The sequence below is a fragment of the Oryctolagus cuniculus genome, chromosome 2 (genome assembly GCF_051225735.1).
Source record: "Oryctolagus cuniculus isolate XC-2025 breed Fujian yellow rabbit chromosome 2, ASM5122573v1, whole genome shotgun sequence".
NCBI lineage: Eukaryota > Metazoa > Chordata > Mammalia > Lagomorpha > Leporidae > Oryctolagus > Oryctolagus cuniculus.
Genome location: NC_142868.1, coordinates 196018793 through 196042751, shown reverse-complemented (window position 1 = coordinate 196042751; position 23959 = coordinate 196018793). Strand labels below are relative to the sequence as shown.

Genomic DNA, 23959 nt, shown 5'->3' with positions numbered 1-23959 from the left:
ACATCTCTGGCCAGGAGCTCTTTCCTTCTTACAAACCAAGATATTCCTGGCAGGATGATTGCCAGAGGGGCATGCGCTCGAGAGGCCTGGGCTTGAACGAATTGTACAGAAAGGCAGTGTGCCCTGTCTCCCAGAGCTGTGCAGTCAGAGACCCGCCCTCTTACCGCATGCCGCGTGTTCACGTGTGAGCTCATCATGGAGGCCCTGGTTTCTCTCGTCTGTATGACAGCACGGGGGAGCCTTTTTACTGCCAGGAGCCCTGTGGATACGTATGACATCATCCGCGGGCCACACGAAATTATCAGCTTCAAAATCGGGCCACCGTAGATTGATTTGGCTTTGTTCCCGCCTGTGGTTGCCTTGGCAGGGCCTGACCAGAGGATTTTGTGTACGGCTCGTGGGCCAGGTGTTCCCCACCCTGCTGTACGACCTGCCTGGGTTACAGAAGAATCCTTTGTAGTATTGCTCACCTTCCAGGAGCTGGCCCACTCCCTTTTTGTATGAGCTTGGTTAAACCCGCACCACTGAGCAAACTTCGAAAGTGTATATTGTGATATTTTTATATATGAGGGTACTCCAAAAAATTCATGGAAAAATGCACTTTTAACGCAAAAAAATTGACATCCATTTTGTTTTCGGGAGGGGGGATGTATTATCTGTGAGCTTTATTTATTTATTTTTCCTCTCCATGAGCTTTTTGAAATCTCCTGGCGTCTGTGACTTGTGTTGACTGACAGGTGGGGGTGGGGGTGGGGGTGGGGTGGGCAGGGCTGTGCTCATCCCTGAGTGGGTTTGCTGAAGCTCCTGATTCTAGGGTGGATTCAACCCAGAGAGCTTCACCTACCGTTGTCAAAGGAGGGGCCGGCATCATGGCCTGCGTCAGGGCACTGGTTCGAGTCCCGGCTCCTCTGATTCCAGTCCAGCTGCCTGTGAATGAGCCAGGGCAGGCAGCAGAGGATGGAGGGAGTGCTGGGCCCCCGCCACCTGTGGAGGAGCTCTGAGTGGCGTTCCTGGCTCCTGGCTTTGGCCTGGCCCGGCTCTGGCTGTTGCCACCATTTGGGGAGTGAACCAAATGAAAGCAAAAGGAACATTTCTCTCTGCCTCTCTCTGGCTCTGCCTCTCCCTGTTGCTCTGCCTTTCACATAAACAAATGAATAAGCAAAACTCTTTAACAAATGAATAAGTGAATATTTAACGAAATCCTACGAGGAGGAGGAGCCGAGCCGGTTGGGGTCTCTTGTGCTGCCGTAGTTAGAATGAGGGCCGCGGGCCGTGAGCTCTCTCAGACCATGCCTTACCCTCTCTTTCTTCTGTCCCTGTGTCTTTCGGGGAGGGCTCGTTTTCCTCTCGACGTTTCCACTATCGCTTTTTATAAATCATGGATCGACAGGTGTACAGCCGGTGTCTCCGCCGTCTCTGCTCAGGGCTGGGCGTGGCTGTGGTGTTTAAGCTCTCGCGCCTTCAGGTGCACCTCTCAGTGCCCCCGCGGAGTCTGTCCACCTTCTCCTCTCCCAGAAGTGATCACCTGCGAGCCTGCCTCAAGGGCCAGCTCCTTCGTGAGGCATTCTTCTCTTGGCTTGCTCGTGACTCCCTTGGCATCAGTCCTGATGGGTGCCGTCACCGGCCGGTGGCCGCTTGTCCTTCATGGGGCAGGGCCCACATGTCATCTGGGAGTCACAGTGCCATGCCCTGCAGGATGCATGCCCCGAGTGTTTGGCCCGTGTGTGGCGCGTGACTGGCAGGGCCCGCGCCCAGCAGCCTGGCGCTATAGCTCCAGTGTGGTGCCAGGGCTCAGGCGGCAGGCGGGACTAGATTGGGAACTGTTGCACACAAGTATCGCTTGTTTCTGTTCTTAAGTGAAAACAGTGTGATATTTTCAACTAACGGGATTCTGCGCCCACTCCGTTTAGCATGAAGGACTATTATCCGCTGTATGAAACAGTCTCTTTTCCCAAGAGTCTTAAGATCAGTGTGCAAACCCCATACCCAAGGACAGGCCAGGCACAGGTGGCTCCAGCCATGAGGGCGATGGAGCAGGTGTCACGGGACCTGAGCTGTGATTCGGCTTCCGTGCCGGACCTTGCCAAGGGAGAGTTTGCCAGGCTTGTGGGTTAGGGTGGCGGAGGTGGGTGTCATGGGGCACATTCCAGCGAAACCAAATAACCTGCGCCTGATGGGAAAGTGAGCTCTGTTTCTGAGATGGGGAGGCGCCCGCTGGCCCTGCCCACGTTGACGGTGTGTGTGTTCTGTCTGTGTCCGTGTCTCCTAGGCTCAGACCATGAATTACGTGGGGCAGCTGGCTGGCCAGGTGCTCGTCACGGTGAAGGAGCTGTACAAGGGGCTGAACCCGGCCACACTGTCCGGGTGCATCGACATCATCGTCATCCGCCAGCCCAATGGCAGCCTCCAGTGCTCCCCCTTCCACGTCCGCTTTGGGAAGATGGGGGTCCTGCGCTCTCGAGAGAAAGTGGTAAGGGCTGGGCCCAGGGCGTGCGCGCCTGCCTGCTTCCTCCCCAAGACAGCATCCTCTGTGTGTGTGGCTCTCAGACCCGGATGTTGAGCTCCCTGTTGAAGCTGTTTGCTCATTCTCTTTAGTATGGCTGTGCGAATTACTCTCAGATGCCGTGCATAGGCCAACTGGTTATTGAACTCCTGGCCTCTGTGAGTTGGGAATTTGTACAAGGAACACGGGATGGTTTGTCTTTGCTCCCTGCCTGTCTGGGACCCCAGGAAGACCCAGGGGCTGGGGGCCGAGACCATCCGAACACACACTCCTCACTGCGACTGGCACTTGATGCTGGCTCCTTTTAGGGCTTCAGGCTGAGGCTGTTGGCCAAACCCCTTACTTGAACCTGGACTCTCCCCGTGGCTTGGCTTCCCTTACTACCACGGCGGCCAGTTGTAGGGGTGAGCTTTTCTTCTCTTCTCTTCTCTTCTCTTCTCTTCTCTTCTCTTCTCTTCTCTTCTCTTCTCTTCTCTTCTCTTCTCTTTTCTTTTTTCTTTTTGACAGGCAGAGTTAGACAGTGAGAGAGAGAGAGGGAGAGACAGAGAGAAAGGTCTTCCTTTTTCCATTGGTTCACCACCTAAGTGGCCACTACGGCCGGTGTGTTGCGGCCGGTGCGCTGCGCCGATCCAAAGCCGGGAGCCATGAGCTTCCTCCTGGTCTCCCATGTGGGTGCAGGGCCCAAGGACCTGGGCCATCCTCCACTGCACTCCCAGGCCACAGCAGAGAGCTAGACTGGAAGAGGAGCAACTGGGACAGAATCTGGCGCCCTGAGTGGGACTAGAACCCGGGGTGCCGGTGCTGCAGGTGGAGGATCAGCCTAGTGAGCTGCGGCGCCGGCCCAGGGTGAGCATTTCCAGAGGGATGGAGCCCGGTGGATGCTGTATTCTTTCTGTGACCCAGCCCTGTAGGCCGTGTGGCATCCCTCGCACCGTGCTCCATGAGCTGGGGTGGTCACAGTGGTCTGCAGGTGCCCAGAGGTGGGGAACAGGCATTGCTCGCACCACGCTGTACGAGCTGGGGTGGTCACAGTGGTCCGCAGGTGCCCAGAGGTGGGGAACGGGCTCCCTCCTGGATGGGGAATGGCAGGGACGAGCATGGAGCGCCAGGCTCCTGGATGTGGCCTCTTTGGAAGGGGGTCCACCACGTCAATTGAGAGAAACAAATACTTAAAAAAATTAGATTGTATGTCTCACGCCTCTGCTTCCTGTGGAGTTTGGAATGATGTGTCTTGGCTGGTTCTTGGAGTTGAGTTCAAGCGTTTGCTCTCTGCTCCAGTATCTCCAGGCTCCCAGCCTGCGGCAGACACAAGTTCCAAGGTGAAATTTTACAGACTGGGCTGGGACACTTTGGGTGCAGTTTGAGCTCCACCACTGACCCAGAGGGGTGACCCTGGGCCCGTCATTCCCCTTGCCGGGAAAGGAGGAGCTGGACCCCGTGGTCTCGGTGGTCCCGTCCTCACCCCGGGGGCCTGAGCACAGAACCCCGCAGTGATGGGGAGCGCACGGGAGGATGGTGATTCAGGAGGGTCCCTACAGCTGAGGCCACCGCTGCGCGTCCCCATCCTTGCTGTTTCTGCACGTTTCCCCTTCAGGTTGACATAGAAATCAACGGGGAGTCTGTGGATCTGCACATGAAATTGGGAGATAACGGAGAAGCATTTTTTGTTCAAGAGACTGATAACGATCAGGTAGGCGGGGCTGGGGGTCAAGGTCACTTCCCGGTTTTGAGCTTTGAGCCCTGCTTATCTGGAGCTGCAGAGAAGTGGGTGCAGGGGAGTAGGTGGGGGGGGGGGATGAGGCTGGCCGTGTGGGCACCAGCAGCACAGCAAGTGGCTGCGTGCCCTTCGTCCTGCAGACGTGAGCCAGACGCCACGGTGTGTGCGCTGCCTCCTGGGGGACAGAGGAGGGACTGGCGGCATGTGCTGGCCCCTTCCGTTGTCCAGAACACACAGAGTGTCTGCTGTGTCAAATCTCAAGGGCCTGGAAATTGTAGTTTTTGTTTAGTGAGTGGCCACATCACTTTTATTTAGAATTAAGAATTAAGAAAAATCATTAAGAATGATTTTATGTGATTACTTGAAAGGCAGAGTGACAGAGAGGGAAATATCTCCATCTATCTATGTAAAGACAGACAGACAGACAGACAGAAAGAGGGAGGGAGGGAGGGAGGGAGGGAGGGGTATCTTCTGTCTCCATTTACTCCCCAAATGGCTACAACAGCCGAGGTTGGGTCAAGTTGAAGCCAGGGGCTAGAAACTCCATCCTGGTCTCCCACGTGGATGGCAGGGTCTCCAGTACTTGTGGGATCTTCCACTGCCTTCCCAGGCACCTATGCAGGAAGCTGGATGAGAACAGGCGCTCTGATACGGGATGCCGGCTCTGCAAGGGGCAGCTTGACCCATGGCACCACAATGCCAGTCCCAATTTTATTTTTTAATGTTTTAAATTTGTGATTCTTAAAGACAAGTTTGTTTAGCTAGACTTCATGTCCTACACAGTTTATTTCAAATGCTCAGTCAGGTGGCTTTTTTAGTATTTCCACAGGTACAACAGGTCTTCAGAAAGTTCGTGGAAAACGTGTGTTATGAAAAAGCTGCATGGATTTCAAACCTTTTTTTTTTTTTGCAGCAAAATAAGCTTAGCTTTTTATCCCAGTTTTCCATGAAATGTTTGAGGCATCTCCCGTGTACCGTCCTCACCGCAGTCCATCTGAGAACGTTTCATGGGGCTGATGTTGTGGGGCTGCGACCTGAGCTGCTACTGGTGATGCCCATATCCCAGGGAGCACCAGTTCCAGTTCCAGCTGCTGTACTTCCCAGCCAGGTTCCTGCTGATGTGCCTGGGCCAGCAGAAGATGGCCCAAGGACTTCCCCTGCTGCGCTGTGGCAGGCCCCCAGGGAGCTCCTGGCTCCTGGCGTTGGCCTGGCCCAGCCCCGGCTGCCTTCCGGGACCCTCCCCAGCAGTGCTGGGCGCCCTCAGGCCCCCGGAGGTCCTGTGGCAGTGTTGCCTTTGGAGCCCAGCTCAGGGACTCTGCTCCTGTCCCCAGGAGGTGATCCCCACGTACTTGGCCACCTCGCCCATCCTGTCGGAAGGAGCCGCGAGAATGGAATGCCAGCTGAAAAGGAACTCCGTGGAGAGGATGAGGAGCCCGGACTGCAGCGCGCCGGCCCCGGCCTCGTTGCCCAGTGACGCCCCCTCGAGCGGCTCCTTAGGGAAGAAGAGGAGGAAGCGGAGGAGGAAGTCCCAGCTGGACAGTCTGAAGAGGGAGGACACCGCCAACACGTCGGAGGACGAGGACATGTTTCCCATAGAGATGAGCTCCGACGAGGACGTGGAGCTGCTGGACAGCAGTCGGTAAGGGCGCGGGAGCGGGACGGGCTGCGGGAGCGTCCCGAGATGATGTGTCGGACTCCCCTGCCCCCACCCCCTGCTCCAGAAGTTGTTCTCTTCTGCATTGGAGACTGGAGTTTGCAAGCACGCGGACGCATTCGTAGTGTGGTATAAAGGTTTGGCGTGGCTGATGGCTGAGAGACCGCCGGTAGTGCCGGAGCTCTCCGGCTGATGGCGTCACTCCAGGACAGAGCCAGCAGCGGGAACTGAGCCGGCTGACTCCGGACGAATGGCAGCGGTCACTGGGAGCCTGTTTGAGCACCAGCGGTGCCTTCAGCACTTGGGAGGTGCAGCTTTTAGAGGGGCCGCTGTGGGGTAGCCTTAAGGTTGGACGCCACGAGACCATGCTCAGTTGCCTCTCTAGGAAAACTTTGTCTAATTTTTTAAATTTGGATTAGGCCCAGTGTCTCACGGACATTGTGTTTTCTTTTCCCTCGCATCTCATGGTGTAGCGTAATTCTATTTGTAGGGATTGCTGTTTTGGTGGAAAATGCCAGTTTTTAAAGGTAAACCTCCATTTATTTATTTGAGAGGCAGACTTACAGACAGAAAGAAGGAGAGACAGTAGAGAGAGGTCTTCCATCTGCTGGTTCACTTCCCAAATGGCTGCAAAGGCCAGAGCCAGGAGCCAGGAGCTTCTTCCCACATGGGTGCAGAGGCCCAAGGACTGCTTTCCCAGGCCATAGCAGAGAGCTGGGTGGGAAGTGGAGGAGCCGGGACATGAACTGGCGCCCATATGGGATGCTGGTGCCACAGGCAGAGGCTTGACTACTACGCCACAGCGCCGGCCGTGATCAAACTCCATTTTAAAGAAATGTTTCAAACATTTGTGTATCCCGCGTGTTTCTGACAGTTGATTTCATATCTCGTTAACATAAAGAAGGGATAAAGAATATCAGGACTAGCCCTCGGCATCATAATCTAGAATAGAGTATATTTTTATTTTTTTCCTAAGATTAAAGGTATGTCTATCGGAAGCACTGCATTTCTTGGTCACAGCCTCTGGTCTGCTGTGGGCCCTGAAGCCGGGGAGCTGGGCTTATGCCTGGCCTTGCCTGCTTGACCTTCCCTCCCAGGACTTAGTGATGGGTATTTCAGGTGACAAGGAGACCACAGACAGAGGATGTCTGACATCTGGTGACTCTGCAGTCACTTTGTAGTCACGAGGTGCTGGTGGTTGATGCCACGTGTTCCGTGTGCTCTATGAGACGTGATCTGTGTGTGACCATCCAGGTCCCCAGCTGGCGTTTTCTAACACCGTGGGTCCAGTTTTGGGCTGGTTTCTCTGGGGCTTCTGTAAGGTGAAAGGTGACAGGGCGGTGCTATAACGGAGTGAGGCCCAGATTGCTCTCTGTGCTCCTGTGTGAGTCCAGAGGCTTAGAGAAATCATCTGTAAATTTACGAGTCAGCCAAGGCACCAGCACACAAGCACGGTTCCTTGTGCCTGTGTCACATGCTTTTCCTCCCCACTGCCCAGAAAAATGCCGAGATTGTGTTGATCTACAAAGCACTTAGAGAAAATCAAGACGAAATTAGAACTTGACTTTCTTATGTGCCTGTCACTGCTAATTCTTGGACTTGAATCTTTCTCTTCCCCAGAACGCTTCCTAATGATTCACCTCCATTCCAAGATGATATTCCTGCGGCAAACCGCACGTCGGTCTCACCCTACCCTCAGTCGGCATCATACCCTAATTCAGACAGAGAGTGGTCGCCCAATCCCAGGTGAGTTGCTTGCGTGTGTGTTTCTGGGGTTCGCCCGTCCTGGCCTAGGTGATCTGACGTCAGTTCTAGGAAGCATTCCCTAAGAAAATAGCAGACGACGCACGCAGATAAAGAGGACCGGAAAGAACGCAAGCTAGAGCAGGAGGTACAGACTGGGGTTGAAAACGGAGCCCTGCAGATCAGAAGCCTGCACACTCTGTCTGCTATAGAGTGCACCTGCGGAGCAGCAGTGTGACTGAGCTGTCTGGAGGTGCTGCTGAAGTTAGGGGCGCCGACTGTTAACAGGAACACAACGTGGCAGAGCCCTTTTGATCCTCAGCCCTCAAGTACAAATCAAACTCGGGGACATTGCGTCAGGCCGCTGAGGTCACTCAGGGTGGACGCCGTCCCTCCCCGCTCAATCCCTTCTGCTGAATGCAGGAATATTTATTTCCCTGAAATGAACTTGCACATTGCTCTAGACGGCAGATGTGAGCTTGGAGAACTGCAGCTGCCCGGAGTGCCCGTGGCCTTCCTGGGGACCCCAGAGACTTCCTTAAAAGTCAGCAAAATCTATGAGACTACAAGGGTGCTTCCAGAAGCTCATGGGAAAATGGGATTAGGGATTTCCATTTTGATGCAGACATATTCAGAGGTCCAGGGTTGTTTTATCACAACAGGTGTTTTCCATGAACTTTTTGAAAGCCCTCAGGGGACTGGTGAGGGGACAGACGACAATCCTACCTTCTCAGCGGCGGCACTGTCATCCTCTTCGGAAAGAAAAATGGTCCTTGGGTAGCAAGGGCCACAGCATTATGGTTTCACGATGGCTCGGGGTGGGCTGTTGCTTTCTGAGAATTCACACTCGAGGGGAGGAGAGACACCCAGCAGCTTCCTTGGACTGCCATTGCAAAATCCGCCCGATGCCTTGGGTTTGCTCCTGGTTTCAAGTGGGGGCATTCGAGCGCCTGGTGGTCCGGGCCGGCACTGCTCCCATTCCCACTCGAGGCCAGTGTCATCCAGCCGGCACTCCTGGCTGTAGTTTGCTCAGGGTAGCCTCCTGCTCCAGGCAGCATCAGTCAGCTGAGCGTGCTGAAGCCGAGGTCGGAGAAGCCGCCGACAGGCCCTGAGACTGAGAGCGGAGGTCACTCGGCCAGGGTGAGGGCGGGGGCCGTGATGAGAGCCCCTCATCCAGGTGTGTCTGCCTCGGAGACCAGCCCTGTCCAGTGGAGGCATACTGATCCTCTCCATGCATAGTGTAAAATTTTCTAGTAGCCGTATTTAGAAAGTAAAAAGGAATAGAAGAAATTAATTTTACAGTTATATTTCATTTGATCCAGTGTATTCAAAATATTATCATTTCAGCAGTATAATGTATTTTTAAAAATTACTGAGATACTTTCCATTTGCTTTTTGTACTGTTTAAAATCTGTGGTGTGGTTTGTATGTCTAGAACTGGCCACAGTTCACACGCTCAAGAGCTACTTGTAGCCAGCGGCTTATTGTGTTGGATAGTGCCGATGTAAGATCTTTCTAGAACTTCCTCCGTTCTTTTCCCAGGTCTGTGGATAAACCTTTAGAGGGAAAAGCAGCAGTTCAGGAAGAAGATAAAATGGAGTATTTAGAAACCACTAACAGGTTGAAAAGTTTTTCAAATGCTATGCTTTAAGAATTTAGAGGTGTTTTAAACACAGCCCTCAGTGTATTTCTGTCTTTAATATTTTACTTTACTTTTTTTATGTACTTTTTTGAGGTTACCTCTACAATTTTATGTACTATTTTACATACTTTTTTTGGGGTTACCTGTACAAAAGAAAGTCCAGAATAATGACCACTGTCAAAGGGAATTCTATTTGCATATTTAGGATTATGTATTTCTGTTAAAGAACAATTGACTTGCAAATGATCAAGTCTTTGGATTCTGTAGTTTGGTGGAGTGGTAAACTATGACCACAGACAGCCCATCTTTGTTGGTCACGTGTGTGAACAGGAAAGGAGGTTGGTCCTCTGGCCGCTTCCTGCTGTGTGGCTGAGCACATTCACGGTGATTTCGTAGAGATCTCGACACACCGTGCGGGGCAGCTTGTGGGTGCCCCAGCATCTTCATTTTTGTGCGGATGTCATTGTTGAGAGCAATCAAGTATTGTAGGAAGCTTCATGTCACCTAATTGACCTGTGATTTCTTTTCCTTTCTTTCACCGTGTGTGGCGTGCTGGCTCCAGCAGCCCCATAGATTGCAGGAGGACGCCCCCCCATCTGGCGGTGGCAGCCGAGGGAGGCCTGTCTAGCTCCTGTCCTGCACAGCCTTCCCACCTCCATGCTCCTGAAAGGTAGACCAGTTCTCTCTCCACTTGTGTCCTTGGTCACGGACATGTCCGTCTAACCCTCGTGATTTTATTTTACCATTAATCAAATTCCTTACGAAGAAAATACTTATAAATGGGATGAAGTAAAAATTTTCATCTAACTCTTCTTTACCAATCTATCTTGCTAACTAACCAGATTACTTAGATTATGATTCTTCCTTTCATTTAAAGCATTTGTAGATTATTAGACTTTTCTAAAGTTCTAGATTTCGCTCTCTGGATATTATGGTTAAATGTGTAATTCTACCAAATTCTGTGTAGTGCTTCGAAAAACAGAAGAATGAAATACAGGTTGGGAAGATGGATCTTTTGCGTCTAGGGTTGTTTGCTAAATGGGTTCACCAGATGTGTTTATGATGCCACGTTGGCCTAAGCCGGTTTGCTTGTAAATGGGTGACCAGACCGCAGGGCTGCCTAGGTAATGGACTTGGGTATTTTCTACAACAGAGGAGGACAGAGGCTGAGGGCTAGCCATTTGTGTTTTCATTTGGGGAAGTGGGCTTGGATTTCTGCCCCAGTCCTTCCATGTGTCCACACTTTGACCTGCTCACGGAGATGTTTAGCCCATGAAGCTGTGACCAGATCAGTGTCTGGATGGGCTGCGTTTGTTTGTTTGTTTTGATTAAAGACCCAAACCTCAGGGTGTACTTTTTTTGAGGTTACCTGTGCAAAAAGGAAGGCTGTTATAAATTGAGGTGAGCTGAGCAGCGTCCGTAGACTTGCTGACCCCGTCTGGTGAGGATACCGAAAGCTTTTCAGGCTTAACGAATGCTGTAGGGAGGCCAGCCAGTGATGCTGTAAGTTCGCTCTTTGGGACAACCCGTAGTCTAGTTCTTGATAACGGGGCCTTTGGACTGCCCTTTCTTTCTGTCCAGGCGCCTGCAGCCCCACACCGTCTTTCTGGCAGGCTGCGGTGGAGGGTTTGTGTACAGAACCCTTAGGCAGTGCCGCCCTGGCTGTGTGTGGGAGGGGCTTCCAGCTCCCCGCTTTCCCAAGGCTGGGTTACTTCTGAATGTGACCTCACAAACCCGAGTGTGAGTGTGGGTGCCAGGGCTTGTGGCTTTTAGGGAAGAACCCGGATGTTGGAGACCCTGGAGTTAGGGACACTGTGGGAGAGCCCTGTGTAGGGCTTTCCTTTGAGCCTGGTCCATCTTGTGTCACTGTCCGGTTTCTGGAGCATGGCTGGTCCTCTGCCCATGACCGTGGCTGTCCCGTTAGCATGGTGGCACGGCCAAGTGGCAGTGGCGGATCTCCTGGAACGCAAGGGGGCACAGGGTGCTCACCATGGAGCATCAGCGGGAAAAGCCAGCCCTAGGCCCACTGTCACTGGGTAGCAGCAGCCAGGCCTTCCCAGGACTCAGAGTTTGAGCTGCGTTTTCTACGCTGTTGCAGCGCGGACTTGTCCAAGGTTGGGCACAGCCGCCCAAGGTGCAGGAAGCCAGGTGGGAGGGGACCCCTGGGCAGCTGGGGACAAGGGGAGGTCAGGGACAGCGGGTCCTAGGGGGAAACGCAGGGCTGTAGGGTCAGAGGCGGGGAGGCTGTGAGCACACGAGGGCTTCTCCCGGGGCTGCGCACCAAGGACCTGGCAAGGTGGTGCAGGGGAAGACAATGGCATGTAAGCCGTCAGTGCCGCGTCCCAGGCAGGAACTCGTGTCCTCAGACGCAGGAGACAGCACAAGGGCCCCCACTGTTCCTGCAGGCCACAGGCTGCAGGCTTGTCCAGGTGCGGATGCGGTCCTGCCAGCCGCTGGGAGGAGCTGTGTGTCGGGTAGTGGGGAGGCGGGGGCCCGCCTTAGCCTCCTTCAGAAACTCTGCCATCTTCTGCCAGGGAAGTGGCTTGGCAGAGCGGACAGACGGCCGAATGGGCGCTTTGTTCTCGTCCATGTGCGCTTCCGCAGGCGTGGGCACCTGGTAGACACGTGGGTTTTTCCCGGCCAGTTCCCTTGGCTGACCCCGGGAGTGAGGTTAGAGACGGCCAGCACACAGCCGCTGGCCGAGGGGTCAGGGGCACCTTGGGTGCAAGACACGGGCTTGGTTTATGTGTGGTGCCCCTTGTGGTCCCAGCAGCTTTATAAATGTTTTGGGTACAGGATATATAACTGCAGCTCCCCCTTTTGTGGCCGTGTGGGAGCTGAGAGACATTTGATCAGGAAAACTGAGCGTGGGAGAGTGGAGCTTGGCGCGAGGTGGTTCTGGGGTCAGAGGACACTCTTGTTCCCTTTCACTTCTCATCTCCGTTTCCTAGGCTGCGGCTTCCCTCCATCTTCTCTGGTTTGAACTTGGCCACGGGTTGCCACTGACTTTGGGGTGCACCTTCCACCTGTGCGGGTTTCAAGGCCCCCCTGGTGGCCAAAGGAGGGCAATGTCACGAGGCCATGCTTGGGGTGGGGGTGGGGAAGTGTGACAGCCCAGGTGCCTCTTCTGGGCCCAAAGCGTCACACTGTCCTCTGCCACCTAAACCGTGGGTTTGTGTTCCCTGAAGCCCTTCAGGTTCCCGACCTTCAACCCCTAAAAGTGATTCGGAATTGGTCAGCAAGTCCGCGGACAGGACACAGCAGAAGGGCAACCTGGAGATGCTCTGGTTGTGGGGAGAGCTGCCGCAGGCCGCCAAGGTGAGTGCCCCCCCCAGCTCCGCCACGCGCTGTGCCAGGGCCTCCTGTCCTCGCCCGGGTCAGGCCTCTCCGCCAGGGCCCGACACCTCCAGCACAGGGGCGCGTACCGCGTTTGCGCATTCTCAACCGCCAGGGCTGCTCCTAGGGTCTCCATTTTTACATCGCAACTAAATGCAAATCCAACAAAATGTGCTGTGTGCACAGAGCCCGGGGCCTTGAAGCCCCGGACAGAACCGCTCCCGCCTCTCACTCAGGCGAGGTCCGGGATGTTGGTGCCTCTGGGACCAGACTCCCGCGCCCGGGGACAGATGTGTAAGCCCAGCACTGTCCAGTCTCCCGGTGGGCGCCGGAGTTGCTCCTGGTCAGGGGCCGTCTCTGCACTCACGCACGTCCCTCCGACAGCCGCGGTAAAGTTCTGCGGCTCTGGAAGAGTCCCCGTGGTTTCTGGACCCCTCTGGCAGGTGTGGAGGTCACTGGTGGCTCCTGGGGGTTTAGAAGTCCCTGCCACAGGTGTTGACTGATGACGTGTGGCTCTCCTGTGGCGGCAGGGCTTCCCGTTTGTCTTGATCTCTCTCTCTCTCTGTCTCTCTGGTCCAGTCGTCTTCTCCACACAAGATGAAAGAACCCAGCCCTTTGAACAGCAGGAAGCTTTGTGACAAAATCCACTTCAAGGCCATTCACAGCGAGTCTTCAGACACGTTCAGCGACCAGTCGCCCACCACGCTGGGCCGGGGCCCCCTCTCAGAGAAGCCCCAGCCGGAAACGCACTTTGTGACCGAAGACGACCTGGAGGCCCTGGGGGCGGCAGCCCCGCCCCTGCCCGCCATCGAGGAGCTCAAGCTGCCCTCTGCCAGCGCCGCGCCCAGGGCAGACAAGACGGAGTCCCCTTCCAGGAGGAAAGGTGCGCCGCCCGTGGCCTCCCAGCGCAGGCCATGCAGGGGTGCAGGGGTGCAGGGGTGCAGGGATGGTGGCTGGCTCTGCCCGGTGACCCCGCCTCCTCCCCAGGTCACAGTGAATCAGGGAAGTGGCCAGCCTGCGCCCCCTGCTGGGCGCTTTAGTGATCAGGAGTTGGTGATGCCTGAGACGGAAGGAAGCTTGGGGGTGGTGGGGTGGTGTGCCGGGCTTCCTCGCAGCCAGGGGTGCTGAGCCTGCAGCAGCACGACTTTCAGAAAGTGGATTGTTCAGATAATCTGGGGCTCCTCCCCGCACCGCTGCAAGCTGCCGTCTTCCATCTCTCAGGAGTTCAGGTCGGCATCGGCTTTCTCTAGTTATTTGTGCCTGACTCACTCTGCTGAGGTCAAGAGGCTTTGCTGCCTGGTGCACCCCTCTCATCTGCAGAGTCGGCAGCCAGCGCGTGCCCCACCCCCGTGAGTCAGCCTGCCGTGCACCTGCTGGCCATCCTGTCGGGCCTACTCTCGGTCAGCCAGGTGGCCCCGTGCAGCTTTCTAGGTGTGTGTGAGCCGATGACATAGTTCCCCGCCGGAAGCAAAGAGGAAGTCTGAAACCATCACGGCGTTGGTGGCTGCGCACTGGAGGGTGCTGTGCCTGCCTCGTGTTGATGGGGAGGAGCTTAAAGGCAGCTTCAGCGTTTGGTGTAGTAACGGTAATAGTGATAAGAGCAATAGTGATAGTGGTTGTATCTTCGGTAGAGAGTACACACTGTCTCCAGGCACTTTACAGATAAGGAACTAGGGCTGACCTGGTCGGGGCCGGCCCAGGTCAGTGCCGGGGCGGCCTGTGGGCAGGGCTGTGAGCCCATCCCCCCTGTTTCTACCTGTGTGGCTCGCTGGCCAGTTTGGGTGCCTTGCAGCAAATCTGCGCATCGTGCTTACGTGCTCTTCCTAGAGAAAGCATCCGGTTTTCTGACCGTGGTTTTCTGACCGTGGTTTTCTGCCCCTTTCCTCTCACAGATAAACGCAGTAGACACCTCGGTGCTGACGGCGTCTACTTGGATGACCTCACAGACATGGATCCGGAAGTGGCGGCCCTGTATTTCCCCAAAAAGTAAGGTTTCTTTTCGTCTGCGTATCCTCGCCTGTAAAAATCAGAGTGCTAGTCTGGGAGTCTCCGTTTCCCCGTGGATTTGATAGGAAAGTGAGAGGACGCCCAGGTTAGGCTGCGGAAAGCAGCCAGCTGGAGAGGCACCCACATCCCATGTTGGGGCGCCCGGAGTCGAGTCCTGGCGCCACTTCTCATTCCAGCTTCCCGCTAACACACAGCGTGGGAGGCAGCAGGTGACAACTCAAGTAGTTGGGCCCAAGCCACCCACATGGGAGACCTGGATTGAGTTCAGGGCCTCTGGCCCAGTCCTGGCTATTTGTAGGCATTTGGGGAGTGAACCAGCAGATGAGAGATCCTGTCTCTGTTCCTTTCTAACAAGGACAAGGACAAGGCAGCCAGCAAACACTTAGCTGTGTGCATCCTTGTAGGTGCGGGCGTGTGGCCCCTTCTGCCTTCCGGACAGGGTCCTGAGGTTAGGTCCCAGTGGTCAGTGACCCACAGCTCAAATAAGCGACGGCCATGGGCTCTTTTCCCTCCCGGGAGAGATTACCCCTGGGGCCCTTGGGGAGCCCATCCTCAGCACCCCAGTGCTTTAGGGGAGGGGAGGGCTTTGGAGAGTGAGGTGTGTGGGCTGCGAGGAGAGGCCGCAGTCGGCCAGCATCGACCTCAGCCTCCGCCCCTAAGGTGGCGCGCTCCGCCTTCTCTTCCTGTGTGCTGGTCTTGGTGATACATCTGTCCTGAGACGGCCTCCTCTGCCCCTCTGAGGGTGGCATCTTGGCCTGGACGGAGAGGGAGTGGGGACGCATAGAACAGCGTCCGCTTTTCCTCCTCACAGTGGAGATCCCTCGGGGCTGGGAAAACACGCCAGTGACAACGGCACCCGGTCCGCCAACCAGTCCCCGCAGTCCGTGGGCAGCTCGGGCATCGACAGCGGCGTGGAGAGCACCTCGGACAGCCTGAGGGACCTGCCGTCCATCGCCATCTCCCTCTGCGGGGGCCTCAGCGACCACAGGGAGATCACCAAAGGTACTGCGACGGCTGTGCCAAGAGCGCTCTCTAGTGGCCGCCGCTCGGAAGGCCAGAAGCTTGGGTTTCTAAAGTTCCGTCCACAGCCGCTTCTCCCTGGGATGTGGTTAAATGACAAGCCAGGGGGATGCAAGTGTTTCCGGGAGCAGTCAGAGTTCTGTGGGCCACACGTGGCTTCAGGCAGCGGCTGGGCTGTCAGGGTCGCTTCCCACTCATGGTCACGCATGTTTCCAGGCTGGGGGCCTACAGTCTGCTGGCAGAGTGGAAGCAGGCTGCGAGGACACGAGGCAGGGTGAGCTTGTCTGAGGGGGACGCCGGGAATGCGTCTCGCTGCGTTCGAAGGGTGCTGGTTCTTTCGCATGCTCCCAGCCCTGCTGGAAGGGAGCAGGGTCTCACTGTGCTCGCACGGCCAGACAGGCCCAAGGCCACTGTCGGTGCAGTCAGCCGCTATAGCAGTGCACGAGGTCTTGAACCGGACCTGGTTGCCCTGCACCCTTCCCCAGCCATTTCTCGGCCTGGCACCTGTACTGGCACCTGTGGTGCCAGCCGGCCCTTCCCCGGAGCGGAACTGAAGCCAGGTAGCACGCTGGGTTCAGCTGGTTTCCTTCCTTCCTGAGGTCAGGAGCGGCAGGTGTACTCCCTGGGCCGGGTAGAGGTGCGAGGAGGCCAGGGTCTGTGGGTGCCCCCTCCCCGGGACACAAGCGGCTGGTGAGGGTCCTCTCTTGGGGACTGGCATCTGCGTGCGTCCTGTCTGGATAGATGGGGCCCTGACGACAGGGTCCTCGGTCTGAATTGGGACTCCCCGGGTTGATCAACACCACCACCAGCGGACGGGGGTGGTTCTGGGTGCCCAGTGGCCGCTGTGACGTGGCTCCCTTGAGGGCAAACCCTCTGGGAAGGAGTGAGTGCAGGTTAGGGCGAGGGAGATAGTCCGAGCGCTGCAGAGCTCCAGGCCTGGCTCAGCTGCATGGGAGAAGCGTGCTGGCTTCCAGGGTGCTGGGCCAGATCCCCCCCGCAGACTGGGGTGCAGGGCAGCAGCCGGGGTCTCCTGAGCGAGCTGCGGCCTCTGCTTTACTGGGGTGGGGCCTCATCAGTCATCACCGTGACTTCTGCAGGGGACAGCAACCAGCGCCAGCTGCTGACATGAACCGAGCCCGAGGCTTGTGGAGGTGGCTCGCTGCCCGAGGTCACGCCAATAAATGTGACTTAAACCCGATGACCATCTCTCCACATGTGGACACACAACTGTGTGTTGGCCACACCTCCCTGCCACATGGAGGTCTGGGCTGTGATGAAGGGCCCATCCCCCACACCGTCGGCCTTGGCCCTGGCCCCCTCCTGCCTGCACGTGCTGACCCCAGACAAACTCGGGCCCCGTACAGATGCCCTGCCTAGGCTGTCTGTGCACTCGGAACATGGAAAACGCTCCCTAGTGGAGTACACGCCTTTTTTTTTGACCCTATGATACTTTATTTTTTTCATGGTACTATGTTAATATAAAGAGAACAGAATCAGTATATAATGCAAATGATACAATAATAATACAAAGAACAGAATCAGTGTAGTTCGTGGATACAGTTCTACAACTATAATGGTACCCCTTCTTCCCTTCCTCGCCCCCCACTTCCTTCCTTCCTGCCTTGCCTCTCTGTTCTCTCTCTCCCTTCCTGGGTTTTTGAGGTGACATGTTTTTAATTCACATGACAGTCAAGGGCTTCGTGCTGCACCCGGGGAGGCGTTCCCCCAGCTCAGCCAGGACGGCAGCAGGCTTGCCTTTTGACCCGAGTCTCCTCTTTGTTTTCCCCGTACCCTCTCGGATCCCGGTCACAGATGCGTTTTTGGAACAAGCCGTGTCGTATCAGCAGTTTGTGGACAACCCTGCCATCATCGACGACCCCAACCTCGTGGTCAAGATCGGGAATAAGTAAGTCGCTCTGGACGGGCACCTTGGCCGCAACACGATACCGGGCTGTGTCATTCTCTCCAGCACAGAGACCCGCACGCAAAACCTCACAAACACGGGAGGTCCTTGTTCGAGTTCACCACTGTCCCTGCCCTACTGTCACATCCCCGCATAGCTGGTCCTCGCCTTGCGGGTTTTAATGTTCGGCTGGGCCGGGTGTTGTGGTTGGCAGGGTGAAGTCTGTCCCGGCCAGGGGTATAGCCGAGTAGCTTGCGTCTTTGCTCCTTTATTAACACCTCCTTCGCTGAGGGCAAGGGCGTGCGGGCATCTTCGCAGACTCTTAGCGGAGGTCAGGGGTGTTTAAGTGTTCGCTGAGGTTACCCAGGTGTCTGGGTACCTGGGTTTCCTTGAGGTGTGGCACAGAAGGCCACAAGCAGTGGGTGGTTTGTGCACTGTGGTGTTCAGCCGCTGCCCAGCTGGCGTGTATGTGTCTGTCCTGTCGCTGTGACTGCTGTGGGCCCCTCCCTGTGGCCGTGGGGGCAGACGCAGGCGGGGAGTCACTGCAGGGGAGGGGCACCCCGGAGGAGCGGGCCCCTGAGGCCCTCCCTGGGGTCTGGAGTTTCCCACGACAGGACCCAGTGGCGTTAGGCTTCCGTGGGCGGCTGGGCCTCCTGACTTCTCTCTTGTGTTTTGCTTAGGTACTATAATTGGACCACGGCGGCGCCTCTGCTCCTGGCAATGCAGGCCTTCCAGAAACCTTTGCCAAAGGTGAGCGTTAGCATGAGAAGGCAAAGGGGATGCCAGGAAGGCCGTCGGGTTAACCTGGGCAGCTGAACTTAACTTTCAGAAAGCACGAAAGTCAAGTCACGTTGCGTTCTTGGGAAGTTCGTGAGTGTGTACATCAGGACTTCTAGAAAGCTCCCCTGCCCTTCCCCACTGGTGACCGTGGGGATCAGGGTCCCTTCCCCAACGCTGTGCTCGGGACAGAGCAGATAGGGCCAGGCTGAGGTGGAAGTGTCGCTGTGGGAAGGGCTGGAGCTGGCAGTGCCCAGGCCCCAGCCTCCGGCGCTGCTGTGTGCAGACATCAGCCTGTGCCTGAGAGTCCTGGGGGGGACCAGCACAGGGCTGGTTGGCTGCCAGGCAGAGTGGAGTTGGAGGGCAGGTGGCCTGCCTGTCCTGTCGGGGGAGCTGTTTGCCTGGAACCGCTGGTCTTTGCAGTGTTGCGTCTTCTGCTGGATTATGCACTCCTGGTGGTCCCCGGGGGGCTGGCCTGTACCCTTGGTGGCTCAGCAAGGCCTTCCCCCGCCCAGATCTGACTCTGGCGTCTGTGCCTGCCTGGGCTGTGATTGTGGATTGGGACCTCCTCTTCCGTGGGGCTTTGTCTCTGAGAAGCCTTTGTGGCCTGGGCCGAGGCCACGTTCTCCGGGGTGGTTTTAGTTTTGCCCTTCCAGGCTCCTCATGCTATCCATGGCCGGGTACAAAGTTTCATTTCCTGGGTCTCAGTTCTTACAGATGAGTCCAACACAACAACAATTGTAATAGAAACACAGCTAAAGGATTTAGGTTTCTGAACAAGAAACACGCGTGGCTTGAAGTGTAAAGAAATCAGTGCCTGTGATGTATGGGCTGAGTCTCACTAGGGTCAGCCGGGAGCTTTCTCTCTGTGATGCGTCTGTGCTGTAGAAATGATTGGTGTGGGGACAGCTTTTCAGTCCTTTGTGGTTCTGCCTTCTGCTTTCCAAAACTTGGGAAATTGTGCCGGCAGCTTCCTTCTAGTCCTTTTTTTTTTTTTTTTTTAAACCCTTGCCCCACCTGGATTTTACTTTGAGAGTCACGAAGGGGGAGTTTTTGGCGCAGAAACCGTTGTGTGTTTTCTGTGGGCTGTCGGGTCCCTCAAGTTATTTTTTAGTGGCAGGAAACAGAATGACCGAAAGCAACTTAAATAACAGGGGCTGGAGTGACGTGGGTCGGCCTCTGTCACTTCCTTGGCTTTCCCTTTGCAGTCAGGAGGCGGCTGCTGTACCGGTCACTTCCCGCTATAACCACGTCCAGAGTAGGAAGGAGGGGGCTTGGGTCTTGGGTTTCATCGGCTAGAACCCGGGGACCTGTGAGCCAGTTGCTGGCCGATGGCTGGAAGGCCTGGGCGTGGCGTGAAGCTGTCTCTGGAGTCAGCCCGCTCTCCCTGAGCATGCTGTGGCCTGGCTCCTGAGCGCAGTTTGGGATCCCCGAGCGTGATCCTGTCAGTTTCTTTCGGTTTTTAAACCTGGGTGCTTGTTACATTTCTGGGTGCATGGGGGCAGCGGTGGGGCGCAGCAGCTGTATGAGTTAGGGTGCTTATGAGCAGTGTTTGTGGCCTTTGTGTCTTAGTATACTTCACTTGTGCCCGGCAGGGATCTTGTAAGTTGGGGGTGGGGATGAGGCCCAGCCCTGCCATGGCAACGGCGGGCGAGACTTGAAATTCGGTACATCTGCAGCAGGCTGGTTTTAAAAAGTTGATAATTTTGTGTCTGCAAATGCTGTTCTACATAGCTAAGTGACCCTTGGCAGAATAAAAAACAGTTGTTAAGTAAATCCAGCTTACAAGGGTACAAAGAAGCACCGTTCAGGTTGAGTGAGTGAACTGGGCGTCAGGTGCAACCCTGTTGGGTTGAAAGGCTCACGACTTTTTTTTTTTCATGAGTGGCTGAGGGGTTCGCTGCATGCAGGTTCTATAAACCAAGGAGGGGGGATTAGGCAGCACTGACATCGATATTTTGTTCTCTGGAAATATCTGGATAATTGTTAATTCGTATTTCACATGACCCCACCAGACTTTAATGTACTTGGAGTGTAAGCATGAATTTTCAGTTAAATACTCAGTATTTTCAATCCAGTGCATCTGTGAATGTTCAGTTTGACAAACTTAGAAATTCACATTTACTAAAAAAAAAAAATTCTAACACGTTTTACCTTCTGTTTAAAACCATGTTATCCTGAGTCCTGTATTAATGATTGCGTATTTTATTTTATAATCATATTGAGGGTAATAGTATCTTAAGCAGTTAGTTACTTTAATTTGAGAACTGGTCTTAATCATCACTAATGATTTTTAATGCTTTCTTTTTTGTTGTTGTTGTGTTGTATTTTATTTGTTGTTTGTTTATTCTTTTAACACCTTCTTAAGTCTTCATGCTTAAGTTATCTTAATGTAATTTTGGATGCCATCAGGTTTTGCTTCTCCAAAATTTTTAATTCACAAATAGTATGTTGTGTTTTGTGATTTTTTTTTTTAATCTTTGCTTTGCCTGTGTGTTTCTTTTGGTTTGAGTGTGCTGAGTTGATCTTTTTTTGGTTCCATTATTTATGTTACCATCCATTTAAAACAGGCCACCGTGGACGCTATCATGCGGGATAAGATGCCCAAAAAGGGAGGAAGATGGTGGTTTTCTTGGAGAGGGAGGAACACCACGATCAAGGAGGTAAGCCCGGGACGCGGAGCCGCGCGTGGTGCCCGTAGCCACGCCGCTGTTACGCACATGGAACAGAAGCAAGCAGAAGCCACGAGACTGGGTGGCCACCAGCCAGTGCTGCCGGGCGGCAGGTGGGGCAGGCACAGGTGTGCGAGGGGCGGAGCCTGGCTCTGTCACCCTGAGGTGTCTGCAGGAGGCTGAGGGAGGGCGCGAGTTGTCTTTCCAGCCCGTTTTCCCGGGGACGTGTTGAGGCCCCCTGGGCTGGTCTAGAGACCGAGGTCGAGTCACTTCCTCCCCGTGGTGTTTCCTTACCCGTGAGGGGGCGCCACCGGCAGATTGAATGTGTTCCAAAAGTTAGGGACTGTCCTGCTGCCGGGGGAGACAGCTTCAGTGAAGGGTGCGGACAGTGTAGACCGTCCTCGGTGTCTGTGCAGTATAGACTGACCCTGGTGTCCACGTGGTGTACGCTGACTCTCCCCGGTGTCTGTGCAGTGTATACTGACCCTGGTGTCCATGTGGTATACACTGACTCTCCCTGGTGTCTGTGCAGTGTAGACTGACCCTGGTGTCCACGTGGTGTACGCTGACTCTCCCTGGTGTCCGTGCAGTGTAGACTGACCCTGGTGTCCACGTGGTGTACGCTGACTCTCCCTGGTGTCTGTGCAGTGTAGACTGACCCTGGTGTCCATGTGGTATACACTGACTCTCCCTGGTGTCCGTGCAGTGTAGACTGACCCTGGTGTCCATGTGGTATACACTGACTCTCCCTGGTGTCTGTGCAGTGTAGACTGACCCTGGTGTCCACGTGGTGTACGCTGACTCTCCCTGGTGTCTGTGCAGTATAGACTGACCCTGGTGTCCACGTGGTGTACGCTGACTCTCCCCGGTGTCTGTGCAGTGTATACTGACCCTGGTGTCCATGTGGTATACACTAACTCTCCCTGGTGTCTGTGCAGTGTAGACTGACCCTGGTGTCCATGTGGTGTACAGTGACTCTCCCCTGTGTCTGTGCAGTGTAGACTGACTCTCCTCAGTGTCTGTGTGGTGTAGACTGACTCTCCCTGGTGTCTGTGCAGTGTACACTCTCTCCCTGCAGTGTAGACTGACCCTGGTATCCATGTGGTGTAGACTGTGCTCCCTGGTGTCTGTGTGGTGTATACTGACTCTCCCTGGTGTCTGTGCAGTGTAGACTGACTCTCCCTGGTGTCTGTGCAGTGTAGACTGACCCTCCCCAGTGTCCATGCAGTGTAGACTGACTATCCCTGATTCCATGTAGTGTAGACTGCTTTCCCTGGTGTCTGTGCAGTGTAGACCAACTCTCCTCAGTGTCTGTGCAGTGTAGACTGACTCTCCCCAGAGCCTGTGCAGTGTAGACTGACTCTCCCTGGTGTCTATGTGGTGTAGACTGACTCTCCCTGTGTCTGTGTGGTGTAGACTGACTCTCCCCAGTGCCCACGTGGTATAGACTGACTCTCCCCGGCATCCATTTTGTGGTATAGACTGCTCTCCCCGGTGTCCGTGTGGTGTAGACTGCTCTCCCTGGTGTCTGTGTGGTGTAGACTGCTCTCCCTGGTGTCCATGTGGTGTAGACTGCTCTCCCCGGTTTCCGTGTGGTGTAGACTGCTCTCCCTGGTGTCATGCGGTGTAGACTGCCCTCCCCGGTTGTCCGTGTGGTGTAGACTGCCCTCCCTAGTGTCCGTGTGGTGTAGACTGCCCTCCCCGGTGTCCGTGTGGTGTAGACTGCTCTCCCTGGTGTCATGCGATGTAGACTGCCCTCCCCGGTTGTCCGTGTGGTGTAGACTGCCCTCCCTGGTGTCCATGTGGTGTAGATTGCTCTCCCTGGTGTCATGCGGTGTAGACTGCTCTCCCCGGTGTCCATGTGGTGTAGACTGCCCTCCCCAGTTGTCCGTGTGGTGTAGACTGCTCTCCCTGGTGTCCGTGTGGTGTGGACCAGCTGTCCTCGGTCTGCCTAGACGTGGCCTTGGTTCATCTCTAAATCCTATGGTTTCCTTAGATCTCGGGCGGTTCCTCAGCCTGTTGCTCAAGTGCTCTCTCTGCTGGGCTCCCCTGGCCCCCGCCCCCCCCAGGCCTCGTCTTCACCTTTGACCTCTCCCTGGCAGAACCCCCTGTGCTCATGCAGTGCACCCCGTTTATGTCCAGGCCGGCTCTGTGGGCCCCGCGTGCATTTATCAAGTGGCCACGGGGTCGCCATGGCCGGGGGTGCTTTAGGAGCTGTCACGCCCGTTTCTGGGCCCGGGGCATCGCTGGGACGTCTGCCCTCCTGCAGCGTGGACAGGCGGGTGCCTGCTCTGACCCTCCCTCTCCTCCGGTCCATTCCTGTCCCGCGTTGCCTGCCTCTCCAGTTGGCCCATTTCTCTCTGGCTCCGCTCCCGCCAGGCAGGGCCACGTCTTCTCTCCCAGGCTTGCTTCCAAACGGCTCTCGCTTGTTTTCTTTTGGCTTCAGATTGGAGTGGGTGCATCAGCTCAAGCCTTCCCGGCCCCCCACTCCAGGGGTTGTCCTAGTAAACACCAGTGCCCCACTCAGGTTCTGCGGGGCTTGTGCCCTCCACCCCACCTCCCTTCCCAGCCTCATCCCTCCCCACCCCCATGATTTGGCATCACTATCTACAAGCACATTCTGCCCAGCCCTCTGCACGTGCTGTTTCCTCCCCACGGAAGACCCTTCAGTGCCCTTCCCTTGATGAACGAACAGCTCCGGTGGCCCTTCCCCCGCGGATCAGTCTGGCCCTCCTCGCTCCGCCCGTGAACCCTTGCTTCCTGAGTTTTGTCAGACTTTATGATTACACCCTTAACTAGTCGCACGAGTCCATAAACGTTTGTCCCCTCGCAGACCTTAAACTGCATGGAAGCAGAGGTCGTGTCCGGCTCTGACCCCCGTGGCAGCCTTGTTGGCCACACTGGCCCCAGAGCAGGGCTTTGGCACCTATCTGTTGAGAGAATGATGTTTGCTTTTGGAATGTGCTGTGAAGAGACCACACAGAC

General features: G+C 55.5%; 1 protein-coding gene across 26 annotated transcripts in view; it reads left to right on the top strand.

The window, feature by feature from the left end:
* The window catches only part of LPIN1 (lipin 1), a 126604-nt gene that overhangs the window by 73818 nt on the left and 28827 nt on the right, over positions 1-23959 (top strand). For 8 of the 26 annotated variants that reach the window (XM_089326781.1, XM_008254749.5, XM_089326789.1 and 5 more), the window contains 13 exons: positions 2270-2470; positions 4098-4193; positions 5552-5859; positions 7495-7620; positions 9160-9237; positions 9822-9929; positions 12448-12577; positions 13175-13478; positions 14488-14581; positions 15414-15604; positions 17435-17528; positions 18206-18275; positions 20873-20965. In XM_089326781.1, coding sequence (XP_089182907.1) covers positions 2270-2470; positions 4098-4193; positions 5552-5859; positions 7495-7620; positions 9160-9237; positions 9822-9929; positions 12448-12577; positions 13175-13478; positions 14488-14581; positions 15414-15604; positions 17435-17528; positions 18206-18275; positions 20873-20965 — 1893 coding nt within the window. The remainder of the gene's footprint in view (positions 1-2269; positions 2471-4097; positions 4194-5551; positions 5860-7494; positions 7621-9159; positions 9238-9821; positions 9930-12447; positions 12578-13174; positions 13479-14487; positions 14582-15413; positions 15605-17434; positions 17529-18205; positions 18276-20872; positions 20966-23959) is intronic. The other 18 variants (XM_008254750.5, XM_089326782.1, XM_070069446.2 and 15 more) reach the window with 6 other exon arrangements.